This window comes from Camelus dromedarius, chromosome 7 (genome assembly GCF_036321535.1).
Source record: "Camelus dromedarius isolate mCamDro1 chromosome 7, mCamDro1.pat, whole genome shotgun sequence".
NCBI classification, from domain to species: domain Eukaryota; kingdom Metazoa; phylum Chordata; class Mammalia; order Artiodactyla; family Camelidae; genus Camelus; species Camelus dromedarius.
Window position 1 is genome coordinate 20,615,366 of NC_087442.1, and position 15,543 is coordinate 20,630,908.

The window sequence follows — 15,543 nt, forward strand, 5'->3', positions numbered from 1 at the left end:
CCAGCTGGCTGCTACAGCAGAGAAGGCAGCCTTCAACATTTGATGAGGGCCAGGAGGAGGGCTGGAACAGAGAGGGCTTAGAGTCATCACTCCTGTTTCTTAGAGTAGCAATCCTTTCTGCTTGCCAACCCAGACTGGGACTATCCTGTCTCTAGGGAAAAAGGGGGCAACACAACTCCTGAAATTTAGAGGCAAGATCCTTGTGCTATTCAAGGAGCCAGGGTGAGGGCTGGAGAGTATGTTTTAGATGGCTCTTTGGGGTTAGAGCCAGTTCATTCTCTCCCTGCTGAATTTCCTCAAAGGGTACAGAAGTTTAGGTTCCTGCCCACAGCCACCCAGACAGAGGCAGCATCAAACTACGTAGACACAGCTTTAATTGCCAAAGGGCTGCCAGTACCTAGGAAAATCTAACTTCCCTGACAGTAGCCTCTCCATACAAAATGCAGAGAGCTTATGAGAAATAAAAATGCCCTTTCCTGTAAACACACACACACACACACACACTCTATAACACTACACCAGTACCCTCAGCTTTCAGAGGATAAAGAAGTGATGTCATTAAGTCAATGCGTGATAGAAAAACTTCCTCAAAACTCTGTTCCCTAAGATTCTTGCTGGAAACTTAACTAGGTCACAGACAATTCACAAAGCAAGAGAAATTCACTTATGTTCCAGCCAGCTGTCTAATGGTTGAGAAACAACTTGTCTGGAAGTCAGGACTTTTGAGTCCTGAGTTCAAGAATTCTGGAGTTACCAGAAGCAAATTCTAGCTCTGAGTCTTAATTTCTTGTCATTAGTGGGTTGTGTGGAGATATATATATATATATTTAAGTAGAGCACAAATCCAGTCAAAAAAGGGAGCAAGTTTCTAAGGCAGTGAACTTTGTTTTTGTCTTTATTTTATTTTCAAATTTTAGATCATGAACTTTCATACACTACAGGTAAATAAAGAATACATAAACACACCACATTTATCTTCTATCCAGATTAAACAAATGTTGACACTTGTCATATTTGCTTCACACATCTAAAGTCCCTTCTTCCTCCCCAGTCTATCTTCTTCCCCTCTCTAGAGGTAACTACATGATGAAGTTGGTGTGTATGCTTCACGTGCCTATTTTTATACTTTTAGTACTTATGTAGGTGACAGTAAACAACATATCATTCTGTTTTAAAATTTTTTATCCAAGCAATATCATACTGTATAAATTACTTTTTCTTACAAACATTTGTCTTTCAATAGTTTTTTCATGAAAAATAGTGTGATGGACACATTCATTCACTTAACTGACACTGTTCTCAATCAAGGGTGCGACTAGACATCCTAGAAACATCCTATAGACTCGTGTTTAGGCGGTTTTTTTGATGCATGTATAAATTATTTTGTCACTGCTTCTTTCCCCCCACAACATTATGTTTTTAATATTTATTGAAATTGAAGCATATTGATATAGATCAATTATTTTAACGACTATACAGTAGGCTAATATATTGATATACTGTAGTTTATCCATTCCCCAACTAAGTTGTTTCCAATTGTTCACAATGGCAGCAATAAACATCTTTGTATGTGTTTTTCTTGTGCCCAAGAGTTTCTTTAAGTGGACAGCTAGAGTCACTGTGCCATAATATGTGTACATCTTCAACTTTGCTAGATATGACCAAACAGCTTTTCAATTTTATACTCTGTTCCCTTATGCCAAGCAATGTATAAAAAGTACTCATTTTTCTATATCCTCATCAACCTCAGGCTTTTAAATTTTACATCCGGTAACTGTTAAATAATGTCTTATCATTTTAATTTATTTTTCCCCATTTACTAACATTATTGAGTATCTTTTCATATATTTATTAACCATATGGTTTTCTGACTTCTTAATTCATATTCTTTGACCATTTCTCTATTGTCTCTGTTGGGTTGTTCATCCCTCTCTCTCTCTCTCTCTCTGTGTTCCTATTCTGGGTTCTAATCCTTTGTTGGTTATTAAACTTAGCTCTCTATTTCTGTCACTCATCACAAAATTTATTCCCTAAGCTATTCACAAGAACTTCTTTAAAAGTGTTTCTCTTTTCTCTGAAAAAGCATGTCTGAAGTGTCACTTCCATGTGACAGAATATTTAACTTTCACACTATTTCCACCCAAAGCTTGTTTATTAATAACTGGTATTCATAGCACGTGTAACATGGAGGCCTTTAATGTGAGATCACGTTTAGCCTATGCTAAAAATCCAGACAGAAGCAGCCCAGCACTGAAAGAATGGGATTGCTTAACTAGCTCAGAAATATCTAAGCAGAGCTCCACTACGATGGATACAGGTGACACGTCCAGCCTTGCTCAGCTGGCCAGTTGTCTAAAGAGTTTTTCTTCAGACATTGCTGATATTTTAATAAGGAGCCAGTATTAGGGGAAAGGGGCAAGATAGATGTAGAAGAGAAAAGGAGAGATGGAATGCAAAAGAGATGGAAAGGGTGGCAGAAAGAAGGGGGCACACAAAGATATGGGTAAATACGGGAAGAGAAACAAAGGGGGAATGGGGAGAAGTGGAGAGAAAACAGATTTGAGAGTGCACACACAAAAAAAGGGAATAAAGAAGGGTGAGCAAAAAAGAGCGACAGAATGGAAGAGTGGAGAGTACCACAGCCAAGGGAGAACTCACAGAAAGAAATGTGAAAGCAAACAAAGAGATATTTACCACCGGAGGATGGAGAGAAGAGGGAATGTGGAGAACCGTCTTTGTTCTATAGCCACTTGCTGAGAACAGAGGCTGCCAGGTGAGATCACAGGCACCTTCCCTCCCTTCTTGGCCCTCCTTCAGCTCTCCACAGACCCATCTATCGCATACCTGACAACTCGGCCGCGTGCCCATCTGCATCTCCATACTCAAATTCCAGGGTGGGGCAGTCCACGGAGCCCTGTAATGGAGAAATCTTTGTGGTAACTTGGGAAAAGGGTGGAGATTACACTCTCATTTCATCCTCTTCCTCTCCTGGAAGCCACGGTTAGATCAAGGAGGCAACTAGGAGAGTCTCACCTGGGCTTTTCATTCAAGAAGTACCCTCCTCCAAGCCAAAATTAGAGGCTCAGTGCAGGACCAGGCTGAAGATTCCTACACGGACTCAGAAACTCTGGGTAAAGGGCCAGGATCATAAACAGATATGAAAGCTGCAATCTGTGCCCATATCAGATCTACATAAACATGGATTAGAAGAACATCTAGCTGATTTCTAGAAAAACAAGATGGACAAAAACAAAAGAGGCAAACTAGATTGTGACCTAAGCTCTGTTATTAACTCACTGTATGATTTTGTATGATCTATTCTGTGGATCACAATTCCTCATCCATAAAAAGAGGTCCTGCAGCTCTAATATTCCACAATTTTAGGATTGTCAAATAAGATAGCATTTCTACTTTAAATTGTATTAGAGGCTAGATTTCCTATGATGTTTTATGTATAAATTTATAATCCTATTTTAAAAGTATTTTTAATATAATCCTACCACCTAACCTCTTTAAGCATTTTTGGGGTATTTCCTACTGGGATATATTAATATATATGAATTAAAAAATTTATAAATCTCAGCTCTTGTCACACACTCTGTCACATATTATGTAATCTTGAACATGTTACTTAACCTCTTTATGCCTTAGCGTGGTATAAAAAATATATTTGGTCTTTGCCCTCTTCCCCTTCTTCCTGGCACAGAGCTTCCAAAACCTTTGGAATTTCCTGAGCCATAGGAGTGTCTGTTATTCATAAGGAGCCCCTGTCAACCATACTTGAGTTTATGCTAATAAGGTGATTCACAGTAAGAATTTCAAAGGAAGGGCTCCAGGGAGGGGATGAGGTTGGAGACTAAGCTCAATCAAGTGGCCAGTGGTTTAACCAACCATGACTAAGTAATAAAACTCCATATAAAAACCCTGAAACAATGTGGGTTGCGCACACCAATGTGTTAGGAGGGTAATGCCCCAGAGAGGGCGTGGGAATTCTGCACCACCCCACCTCTATACCTTGTCCTATGCCTCTCTTGGTTTGGTTGTTTCTGAATTGTACCATTTATAATATAATTGTAATTGTAAGTATAGCACTTTTCTGAGTTTTGTAAGTTGCTCTAGGAAATTATCGAACCTGAGAGGGGCAGTCATGGTAACCCCTGAATTTGTAGTTGGACAGGCAGAAGTGCAGGTAGTCTGCAGACCCCACTGTGGCTGGCATCTGAAGTGGGGGCAGTCTTGGAGGACTGAGCCTTTAATTTGTGGGGTCTGTGCTAACTACAGGTAGTGTCAGAACTGAATTGATATCAGGGTACTGTTGGAAAATGACAAACTCAGTTTTCTCATCTGTAAAATGAAGATAATTCATAGGATCATTGTAAGGACTAAATGCATTAATATAGGAAAATCAGTTAACACCACCCAGCACTTTGTAAAACTATGTAGGTGGTTACTCTACTTAGAATTTTACTTACTCTACTTATAATTTTAATATTATATTATAAAGACAGTTTTCTCATATATTAATATGAGGAAAATATCACTGTAACTGTCACTCTAAACAGCTAAATGGATAGATACCTACTTGGTTTACTTAACCAATTCTCTATTGCTGAACATTTGTTTTTAGTTTTCCTTTACTATATACATGATGCTGTGATACCCTCATACATTTTTTGATATTTAGGATCTTTCCTAAGGACAGATTCTTATAAAGGGAATCGATGCAACAGACCTTATGAATATTTGTATAGCTCCTTGTACATGACAAGCTGTTTTCCAAAACCACTTTATCAATTTACATTGCCAACAAGGTGAATCATGTTTAAATCCAAGCAAAGATTTTCAAACTTCTGGATTACAGAAACCAGTAAGAAAACAAAGATGGAGGGTGGGGAATGACATAAGGTTGTTGATGTTTTATTCTGCTAAGCAGAGACTTTAAGAATATTAAAATATATTAAAAATAAATTAAAATATATTAAAAATATATTTTAAAATATATTTAAACATTTTTTTAAAAAACAGTTTAATACCCCCAAAATAGAAAGGACAAAACATCAGAATAAAAGAGACATTAAAAGCAGCTTTTTAAAAATTTTTTGACTGTAAGTCAAAGTATAAGTAAATTTTGTATCATATCCCAACACACATCCACAAAACTGAAACAAAAGTTTAACAAAATAAAATTTACCATTATAAGTATTTCCTATTAATCTGTTTCTTAAAAAATGTTGGTCTGAACTCACTGGCCACCCTCTGGAGTTTGAAAATAATTGTTTTAAATTACATAAAAGTTAATGTATTGAACTACATTTTATGAAAAACTCACTTCAACACCCTGAATTTTCCTCATTTTGCCACAAACCAGTTAAACTTTGTCAAGGTCTTTGGGACCCAATTAAACCAGGGGATCTGGCTGTAAGAGGCCTGAGGTGAATCCTTGGTTAGGTTAAGAATCTTTTTATTAAGCAAACAATTGTTCTCTATCTTCCTTTTAATGTTAGGATGTCCATACACATTGGGAGAAGGTAGGTTAATAGTGCCCCTATAAACAGTGATGTACAAGAAGGCTCTCATGACTGGTGCCAACAGTAATTCTCTTCCAGTAATTCTTTTTAGAAGCCCTAGAGAGGAAAGAATCATCTCCCCAAGGACAGTCTTCCATAGGAATGTGAAAGGAGGGGAGGAAAAGCAGATACTCATCTATGAGAGTTAAGCAGAGAGCCTGGCACCTGGGTGTTGTGGTGATAGAGGATATACTGACAGGTAAGAGCAGCTCTCTGGCTGCAGTGGAAGGTGGAGGAGAACTAATGTTTCCAGCCAGCCTTTGGCCAGGCAATGAGCTCAGATGGAGAACATCACTGCAGTTGTTCATTTTCAAGCATGGGAAGTGCAGCTGCAGACAATCAGGAGGTTAAATGCAGTGCAGGTGGAAAGCCCTGAGTCTCTGGATACTGAACTCACTGGCAAGAGTAAAGTACTATCAGAGCCTTTTCCTGGAGGAAGACTTGATAGGTAGGGAAAAGAACGCCCTGGTTCAAGAGGAGTTTTAATTCCCCCACAGATACCATTCTGAAATTATTTTATTCACTCCCACATTGTCTGTCTCTCCATCACCACTAGAATGTTAGCTCCACGGAGCAAAGACCTCATCTTGTTTACTGCTGTATCCCTAGTTCCTAAAACAGTGCTGGGCATACAGAAAGGACTAAATAATTAATAAGACTCATCTCATCTGAGCTCAAAAAAACCCATTTGAGCAGGAGCAATGTCTCTATGGGGGAAAGGAGGCACAGGACACCCTAAAAGGCCAGATTAACACTGAGGCAAGAAGGGAGATGATTTGGTGTATAGAACCCTGATCCACATGGTAGGAGGGCTAGCTCTGCTTCTAAAAGGTGGTGTGACTTTGGGCCAGTCTTTTTGCTGCCTCCACTTCTCTCTTTTAAAAAATGGGGATGGAGTTCTACTTGTCTGTATCAAAATGTAATGCATACGTGAAATCCCACTGGAAACTGAAATTCAAACTACTATTCAAATGGTAAACCATGGACTGGGATGCCTAAGACATGGCTTCTAATACCAGCCCTTGATGATGCTGATAATACAGTATTAAGAGCCACGATATACTAACCAATTACATGCACTGTGCCTGCACTGAATTAAACATTTCACATTAGGCTATCTCATTTTGACTTTATCACAATTCTTCTGAGATAGGTAGTGTTAACCTCATTTCACAGATGAAGAAACTGGAGCTCAGAGAGGTTGGGCAACTTGCCAAAAGTCACACAGAGAGTAAATTTTAGGGCTGGGATTCAAAGCCTCAAAACCTGACTGACCCCCAAAGCCTGGTCTCGAGCCACTATGCCATTGTATGATATTGGGCAAGTTACTTCTGTCTCTCACTTCTGTAAAAGCAAGGGCTAAAACCAGGTGATCTCTACAGACCCTTCCACATCTGACACACTGTGCTCTCTTCTCCTGATCCCTCGCTCAGATCCAATTCTACTCTTGGCTAGTTGATGGAAACTGGCTGGCTGAGGGTGTGTGTGTGTGTGATGTTAACTCACTCATTTCATCCTCCTAGTTACGATTTCTTTTCAGAAGAGGGAATATTCATACTCCCATCTGCGGGTCTGCATCCTGGGACCGATGCATTCACTCGCTCCGGTACTGCCCCGTCTGACTCCTGTCTCATTAACCCTTACGGAGAGAAGGGTCCTGATGTCCGTGGAAAGCACGCCCTCAAGGGCCTGCCAACACGGGGGGGTGGGGAGGAAGGGGACGGGCCGAAGCCATGCGGCTCCTCCGATCGGCTCGGGAGCCTTGGGTGGGAGGGCGGCGGCCCGCACGCGGGCCCCTTGTTACCGCCGCGGAGTTCCGGCCTCCCACCCCTCAGGCCAGTCACTCAACCTCTCCGCGCCCGTTCCCTCCTCTGAACTCGGCGACGCCAATTCCCACTTCTGGGGCTGCAGCGATTAGTGAGATACATATTTGAAAGTATCTGGGACGCTCGATATCGCGCGACATCTCTGCGCCCCCAGAGGCCCGGGGACTAGAAAGCCCTCGGCCCGCCGCCGGAGACGGGCGGAGAGGGGTCAGGAGCTGCAGAGCAGAGTCCAGGCTGCGGCGGACCCCGCAGGCGCCCGCCCCAAGGGGCGGCTCGGGGCGCGCCGGGGGCTCCGGGCGCGGGAGGGGGACGGGGCCGCAGCACTTCAGCCACCGCTGCCCTCCCCAGGCGTCGGGTCCCGGCCCCAACCGAAGCTCTCCCGGGTCCTCACCTCCGACTCCCGCCGCTGGCTTCTGAACGCTTCCCGGCCCTTGGGCGCCACCGCCTTCCCTTTGCCGTTGCCATTGCCGTTGCCGTTGCCGTTGCCATTGCCATTGGAGGGCGGGCTCCCGGCCCCGGGCGCCGCGGGGTCCTCCATGCGGTTCTTGCTCTTGGTAGCGGCTCCCCTCAGTCGCTCAGGGCTCTCTGCCCGAGGCGACCCCGCAGCCACCGCGCGCCGCGAGCCAGCCCCGGCCCCTCCACAGCTATTGGATGCGGCCACTCTCAGCATGCCCCGCCCCGCAGTGCGATTGGCTGTTCGACCTCTCCGAGCGGGACTTGAGGGAGGTGGGGGCTCATTCAAGGTTTTTGGGGGGGGGGGGGTTGGCCCCCTTTTTTACCCCAGTTCTGCGGTGTTGCTGGTAGCCTGACACTCCTGGGTCGGCTCCCGGCTCCACTTGCCAAATTCTGGGCCTTAAGCTCTGGCTGGTTTCTGCTTCTCCCTTGGTGTCCCTCAGCACTCACCCCCTCCCAAATAGCGACCTTTTCTGGGAGCTCTAGTCTCCACCTCTTGCTCCTCTGCAGTCACCGTTTCCCCATGGCCACAGACCTCTGCCCCCAAATCCCGGCTCTGAATATGTCCCAAATCCCGCTTCAGTCAAAAGGGAGGGATGGCATGGCCGGTGGCCAGGGACACTGCAGCAAAGGAGGGACTCTCCCTCCCTGGAAGCTGAGATTTCTCAACTCGGAGTGACTGGAAGATTGGGGGTTGAGGGGTGGGGTGGGGTGGGGCATTTTTACTTCACTGAAAGTGCCGGTGCCTTGTCGGGCTGCTCCAGGCCATCTGCTTTTCTCTGCTGGAGCAGGGCACCTTCCTCATGGAGTGAGCTAGGAAGTACATCTTGACTGGAGAGTAAGCCCCCACCTGCTCCCCAGTCCTTTCTTTCATTCTAAGATCCTTCCTAAGGGCTCAGTGTTACCTGGGGCAAACAAGGCTGTGTGGTCTGTCCATTCTGCAATTTACCTAAAAAGCAGCTTACAGTAAAGATGTAGCCATTCTGGGATCATAAAAGAAGCCCCAAACAAGCAGCAGAAGGGGAATGAGTGGGACTGATCAGGGGATTGTTGAACTGCCATTTTGTTCCAGGCATTGTACTAGACACTTTCAAGATATATCACATCTGTCCAACAGGTTGTTTTCACTAATCCAATATTACTGATAAGGAAATAGGAACTCCCAGAGATTAGTTACTCCTTGCAGTTCTCAAGGTACCGTCTTGTTTTGGTGTGTTTGCATATGCTATTTTTTCTCACTGGAGTAAATGCTGTTCTTCTTTTGGCTAACTTTTCCTCTTCCTTAAAAACTCTTATCTAGTCATCACCTCCTCCTCCAGAAAGCCTTTCTTTTGACCCTCCTCAACCCACTAAGTCTGCTGGTATCAGCCAAATCTGCCTGGATCCACAATCCTTAGATTTTCCACTATGTCCCCAAAGTAAGGGGCCCAAAGGAGTCAGCACTCCTCTTCTTGTAGGGACAGCTCTGTCCCTTTCCTAACCATAACTCTCCCTCACAGTTTCCTCTGCTAATTAGTAGGTGACACATAAAAGAAGAGTGGAGAGAGCGGCGAGCACTCTGGAGATTTCTGAGTTCCTTTCTATCCCTAGTCTTCCACATCTCCTTACTATACCAACCCACCATTTTCCCTTTCCTTTCTCATTCCCACCCACACCCTCAACCTGGCTATAAGCTCTTTGAAAGGAGCTTTTGTTCATTTGTTTATATCTCGTTTATGTATGTTTAACACAGGGTTTCTTCTGTATTATCAACTGAAAAATTACTTGTAGGGGGCTGTCCTGTACACTATGGGATGTTTAGTAGAATCCCTAGCTTCTCTTCACTAGATGCTAGCAGGACGTCCCCCCCCCCCAACCCCAATTGTGACAACCAAAAGTGTCTCCAGATACTGCAAAATGTTCCCTAGGAGGCAAAATTGTCTCTGGTTGAGACCCACTGGCTTAAAGAATTGAATTGATAATGAATTTCCAAGAAAGTCCCTGGCTCAAGGCCTAAATTATTTGATTTTGGAAAATTTTTCAGGGTATAATTTTGTTAAACTCTTTAAGATTCACACTCTGCTTTCAAATTCACAACCCACGCCTAGCTCATCACTGCTTCAGCATGGTAAACCTGCCACAGCACAGCCCATTAGGGTCTCTTAATGAAAGAATTTAATTTTTCTACCTCTACTCTTCCCAATACCTCTCCTCCTAAGCAGTCAACTCTCTAGGATTGACAAGCCCAGAATTTCATATTCTTTTTTGTGAGCCTAGTCAATCAGCAGGAACCCCAACAGTGGTGACAGACAGGAGTGGCCACTTTTGAGGCTTTGTTCCTTTTTTGACCTATCCTTAGGGCAGAGGGAGTCCAGAGATCATCAAATGGGAGTAGTATTGGGGACAACTCTCCATGCCCTCTGGCCTCTATATAAAGCCTTTTGCTGAGCCTAGAGCTCCATCTGGCTTCATTTTGAGAAAAGGGGTTAAAAAAATGGTGCTCTGGAGATTGCAAAGAATCAACACAAGGAGCGACTTCAATCCAGGTTCTTTTCCACACTGCAGTGGAATGGGAGACAGTAAACATCAGACACCTATCTGACCATTATAGGCCCAGACTTTTAGAGCGTGTCATAAGGAAGACGATATCTGGAAACAACTACTGGATGAAATAACAAGAAACCACAGATTAACTGAAAACTTTGAAATTATAGGCCATGGAATTGGCACACACGCATTTTTTTTCTTAGTTTATTTCTCAACAAAGAAGTGGCATCCATCAATACCATTGACCACAGAGGTACCCATAAATATACCTCAGAGCTAATTAGGTGTTGGTCTACATCTTGCAGAGATGGCTTCAGAGCTGAGTTATTTTTAAACTTACGCTACCACTTTCCCTTGTCCCAAAGATCAGGTATTCTGAGGCTGCTGGCAAGAGGGCTGGAGGTAAAAATAGGTATATTTATAAGAACCAAACATACCCCTGTCCCTGTATAAGCATGCCACTTTAATCCACAGAGGTCAGTTATGTGATTAAATAGATAACATCTGGCAATGAGAAAGCTTAAAAGTAAGATGCAGGAAGTCTTAAAATACCTAGCTTTTGTGGATATTGGGCAGCCAGGATAAAATAGTAGGAAAAGGACAGAACTCCCATTTCACCCCATCAGGAGCACGTGTGGGTGTAATGAGACAATGCAAGCTCTGTAGGGCCCTAGACTGAGACAAAGAGTTATGCAGTACCAAGTGTTTACTGGGTCTTTAACCAGTATTCTAAACATTAAATCAAGTCATTTAATCCTTACTCTAGGAGATAAGCATTATCCGTTTCACAGGCAAGAAAGCTGAGGCTCTGAGTGGTTCTATAATTTGGCCAAGACACGCAACTTGTAAATGGTAGAGCTGATCAAGTCAGCCTGACTCCAAGCTCTTTCCACAATACCATGAGACAGAGAAATTACACAGCAGTGAGCAGCCTGGGCTTAGTCTGTGAACCCGAAACTAAGACCCAGGTACCCAAGGTTCCATCCTTCACAAAAGGTGTCAAGCTATGCTGTAGGGAAGCAAATCCGGTCAGCTGGCTCATTCTCCTCCTCAACTAGATTGGGCCAGCTTTGAGCCATTACCAACTGCCCAGGCTATTCCAGCCCTGTGGCCCTTGGTTTAGATTAACAGAACTCAAAGTGGCATGAAATTCTGATAGGGAAGAAAACATTTTTCATACATGATGTCAAACTAGTTTAGGTTGTCAACTAAAGAAGGTGGCTATCAGAAAGCTACTCAAAAATGAGTACTCTACTGGTAGTTGAGAAAGAACAGGCAGTTGGACTCATCCTCTGGTTATGATGTAGTCAGGCAAAACCTGGCTGAAGAGAGAATTCTCTGCCAGATTCATTTCTTCCTTCTCTTTGGTTGGATGTAGTTAGGTGTCAGGGTCCTTTGGTCCCAAACCAAACTATGGGATGCTGGCTTCCTGTGCTCTCCAGCTAAGGGCAGCACACAGAGGGCTTGGGGGACCAAGGACCAGGCTGTAAGTACTCTCTCAACTACCCAGGGTGATGGCTCTGAGAAAGCAGGTTCTTTATACACATAACGGGGTAGGCAGCAGGGGGTGGTATTTATGAGTGGAGTGACCCGCTATGGAATGAGAGACTCACAGCTAAGGCCACTCAAACACGCCTATTGGTAACTGCTTCAGCTTTTCACATCCTAGCTCTACAGCAAGCTCTCCAGCCTGTTGCCCAGAAACCTCTCTCATCTCTGAATTCCTAGTTCAGCAAGGAATACTCTCAAGACAATAATCCATTTTAAGAATATTTTATTTATCATTTGAGATTACATATTAATTATTGCTGATCTAATCCAATCACTTAGACATAAAGATTTCCAAGAGCCTCTCAGAAATGGCAATCTTTAGAGGTTTTATTTCCTTTTAGTAAGATGACAATGAGAACTAGATGATTATTTATATATATATATAGTATGTACGTACGTATATAGAGTTTAGAACTTGTCCACATATAATTTGCTGGTGTTGCCTATTTTCTTTCCATAATTTTCCTTTATTAAAAAAGCTTAATGCAACAATGCATTTTGATTTCTCTTTTAAAACCAGGACAAAGTTAATTTTGAGAAAACCACAGGAGCAGCGATTTCAGATCTGTTCAGAGAAAAGCCAAGCAGCAAAAAAGCTTTGCAAGAGTATGTGGCCATGGGGAGCCGTGCTCATATGGGAAGGGAAGACAAGGAGGTAGGAGGGCAGAGGGAAGGTAGACCAGATATCTTTATATATTTATTTTTTTTTTTTAGTGAGAAAAAGAAAATTGAATATTTCCTTTAAGAAGGCAAAAAAGACCTTGAAAACTAGCACAAATTCATTGTAGAGAAAATGGTAAGAATCCCTACAGGCCAGGGCCACATATAAAAAGTCTTTCCCATGCTTCCAGATACCTAGGATGCGTCTAAGGTGAGAGCTTGAGGGAAGATGACATCTTTGTTCTGATTACAAGGGCAGAGAGAATAATGACCAAATTCCAACACCAAGGTAGAACCCAAATACTCAGGAGGCCTGGACCTCCTTTTCCTTAATGGTTGGTGACTCAGGATCCCCTGAAATTCAGAGGCAAATACCTCACCATGGGTAGCAACACTGGCAACCTAACCTAGAAGCCCAGTGTGGCTCCTTGTTCATTTGGAATGGGTCTCTTCACTACTGCAAGGCAGAGCTTGCTCTGTCAGGACCAGCAGAGTGAGCACCACAGGCAGCCAGGCTTTGCTGAGAAACAGCAGGCTGTGATATTTGGCCTAAAACATAATAGGCTGGAGTCCAGATATCTGCCTAATGGATTCTACTCTGGATGTAAGATGAGCTACAAATCTCATTTTCTGAATCTTCTGCTAAAGGGATTCAGTTAATACAAAAATCAGAACTGGGAAGGCAAAAGGAAGAACTGAATAGCCCTGGTGGAATTTTCAGCCTTTATGATCTTCTTTATGAAAGAATACAGCCATGTATGTGGCAATTTTCTAGTACTCGCTAAGACATAGGTCTCTGATGAACCAGATTCTATGGGCTGAGCCAGTATGCTATTTAATGAGGCAAAGAGCCATTTACCTAAGGCCCACCTCCCTACCTCCAAAAGGAAGGTCACTTCCAGACTAGCTCAGGATATATGTGAAGACCAGGGGAAGCTGGAGAAGGTGGAAACTGAGGAGCAGAAGGTTATAGTGATCCTGGGTGGTTTGGTGTTTCCTTGAGTCACCCTGGTCTTGAGACTTTGAAGCAAACCATGATAGAAAAAAATGGAAAAACAAGCAAAACTTCAAGTATTAAATAGGGATGGCAGGGGAAAAAAGGGCTCATTTCATCCAAGATTCCTAGGGCCACTCCAGACTTAACTCCTAGAACCAATCTGGTCCCAATGGAACCCTTAAGACCAATAGGCCAGTCTCCAAAAGGAATCCAATTCTTAGGTGGGATACAAAATTTCAGGCTGCTCACATTATAAATTTTTTGTAATGGTGGAGTTGTTCAAAAAACTACCTCTCTGAAATACAGAATCTTAAGATGCAAGAGGCCAGAACATAAAAAGATATGCCTGCAGAGAAGAAAGACGACAGACCAAATTGCAGAGACATTAGATTTCAGTTTCATCAATGGCAATGACCAAAGGGATGAATGTCCGATGAGGTTCAAACTAGTCAAACTAGCTTTGATTATCTGGATTCAGTTGACAGTGTCATCTCTGTATAGCCTACTCAGTTAAGCTGCAAAGCCCTTCCCAGGGGACAAATAAATACATTCTGCTTCTTTAGGGTATTGAGCTGTGGGCCTGAAAGACCTGTCCCATTTCCAAAGTCCTGCACTCCCAAATCCCTTGAAAGGTAAGCCTTTTCCTGCTCAGTTTCAGAAAGTTTTAGGCAATAGGAGGAAGTTTCAGGAAGCAGTGTTTCACAACAAGCCTCCTTTTATGAGACAGTGCCAATCTGGAGGGAGCTTCCCGGGAAACTATCCAGTTAAATGACAAGGAAGTAAAATTACAGGCTCCCGTGCGGCTGGCCCCCACTTCCTGAGCAGAGGTTAGCTGGGTTATAAAGACAGCAAAACAAATGTCTGACAAACATCAGAGCTGCTGAGGAAATAATAGAGGCACATTCCTCTTGGAACCTGAAAGTGTTAAAATGGACATAAATATTCAAGAAGAAAGGAGTCCCGGGTAAGGAAGGAGACCCACAGCAAGTACAGGCAGAGCTGAGTTTTTGGTGTAGCTGCCAAAGCCACAACACTCCTTCCTTCCCAGCCATTGTATAAAGAAGGCAGTGATAGTGATGGTCAAGGCTGGGAACCCAGGCCAAGTGAATTCAGTGGTTTCCAAAAGGCCTCACCTAGGGAAGGGCCAAAGCTGAGAAAGGCAGCTGTTAAAAACTTATTCCAGAAAACCCCCAGAGAACAAGGAATCTGGAATCCATGGACTAACTCCTGAGCCTGGACGAGAGAATACTGACCAATGCTGAGGACTCAGAGTCAATGGGGAATCATGCGAAAGACGCACTGGGAGCAGCTACCCCATTTCTTTCCTTTCTCAGCCTGTCCTCTGTGGCTCTTACAGCCCTTGGGGCAGCAACCACACTCTAGGCCAAGGCGACAGGCACAGGATTCTGGATTTTAATAAATAAATAATCTAACGTACAGGATGAGCACGGCGGGCAGCTGATTGGAGAAGCAGCTTGCTGGGTTCTTTCCTGTATAGGAGTGGAGAAAAGACTTGGAGTTCTATTCCTTAAAACTTCTTCTGGCTTGAGTTACAGGAACTTAATACCTGTAGGGAAAAAGAAAGATGAGACTGGATGTTATCAGCTTGTGGGGATGCTGGGACATGAAGAACCTGCCTAAAGGTGTAACGGGGAGGCAGGGACTTTTCTGCAGTGTATGGTGAGAGGAGCTAAATGGACTTTTTCACATCAATGAAAAAGGCCAGGATTTCTCCATATAGAGATGAATATTATATCAAGAAGATGAAATGGCAAATTCAGGAAAAGGAACACTATTTAATGTCTGGAGAAGACCTCAAAGAGTCCTTTACAGGGGGCAGTGATGGGGAGTGGGTTTATTTTTCTGAGTTCATGTAAATATGGTAATGGCTGCAAAGACCAATTCCAGTGCAGGAAGCTCTTCACTACCCAGACTTCCCAGTTTTCTGGGGAGCCCAAGGCAC

General features: G+C 43.5%; 2 protein-coding genes across 9 annotated transcripts in view; both read right to left on the reverse strand.

Annotated features, from left to right (window-relative positions):
- The window catches only part of STRIP2 (striatin interacting protein 2), a 39,863-nt gene extending 31,860 nt beyond the window's left edge, over positions 1-8,003 (reverse strand). Inside the window, exons 1-2 of the mRNA XM_010975647.3 lie at positions 7,785-8,003; positions 2,845-2,914 (exon numbers count right to left, since the gene is read on the reverse strand). Of these exons, the coding sequence (XP_010973949.3) occupies positions 2,845-2,914; positions 7,785-7,931 (217 nt within the window). The 5' untranslated portion in view covers positions 7,932-8,003. The remainder of the gene's footprint in view (positions 1-2,844; positions 2,915-7,784) is intronic.
- Positions 8,004-12,129: 4,126 nt separating this feature from the next.
- Positions 12,130-15,543, reverse strand: part of AHCYL2 (adenosylhomocysteinase like 2) — a 143,466-nt gene continuing 140,052 nt past the window's right edge. For all 8 annotated transcript variants that reach the window (XM_031455345.2, XM_031455343.2, XM_031455347.2 and 5 more), the window contains exon 17: positions 12,130-15,147. In XM_031455345.2, the coding sequence (XP_031311205.2) occupies positions 15,141-15,147 (7 nt within the window). In that variant the 3' untranslated portion in view covers positions 12,130-15,140. The remainder of the gene's footprint in view (positions 15,148-15,543) is intronic.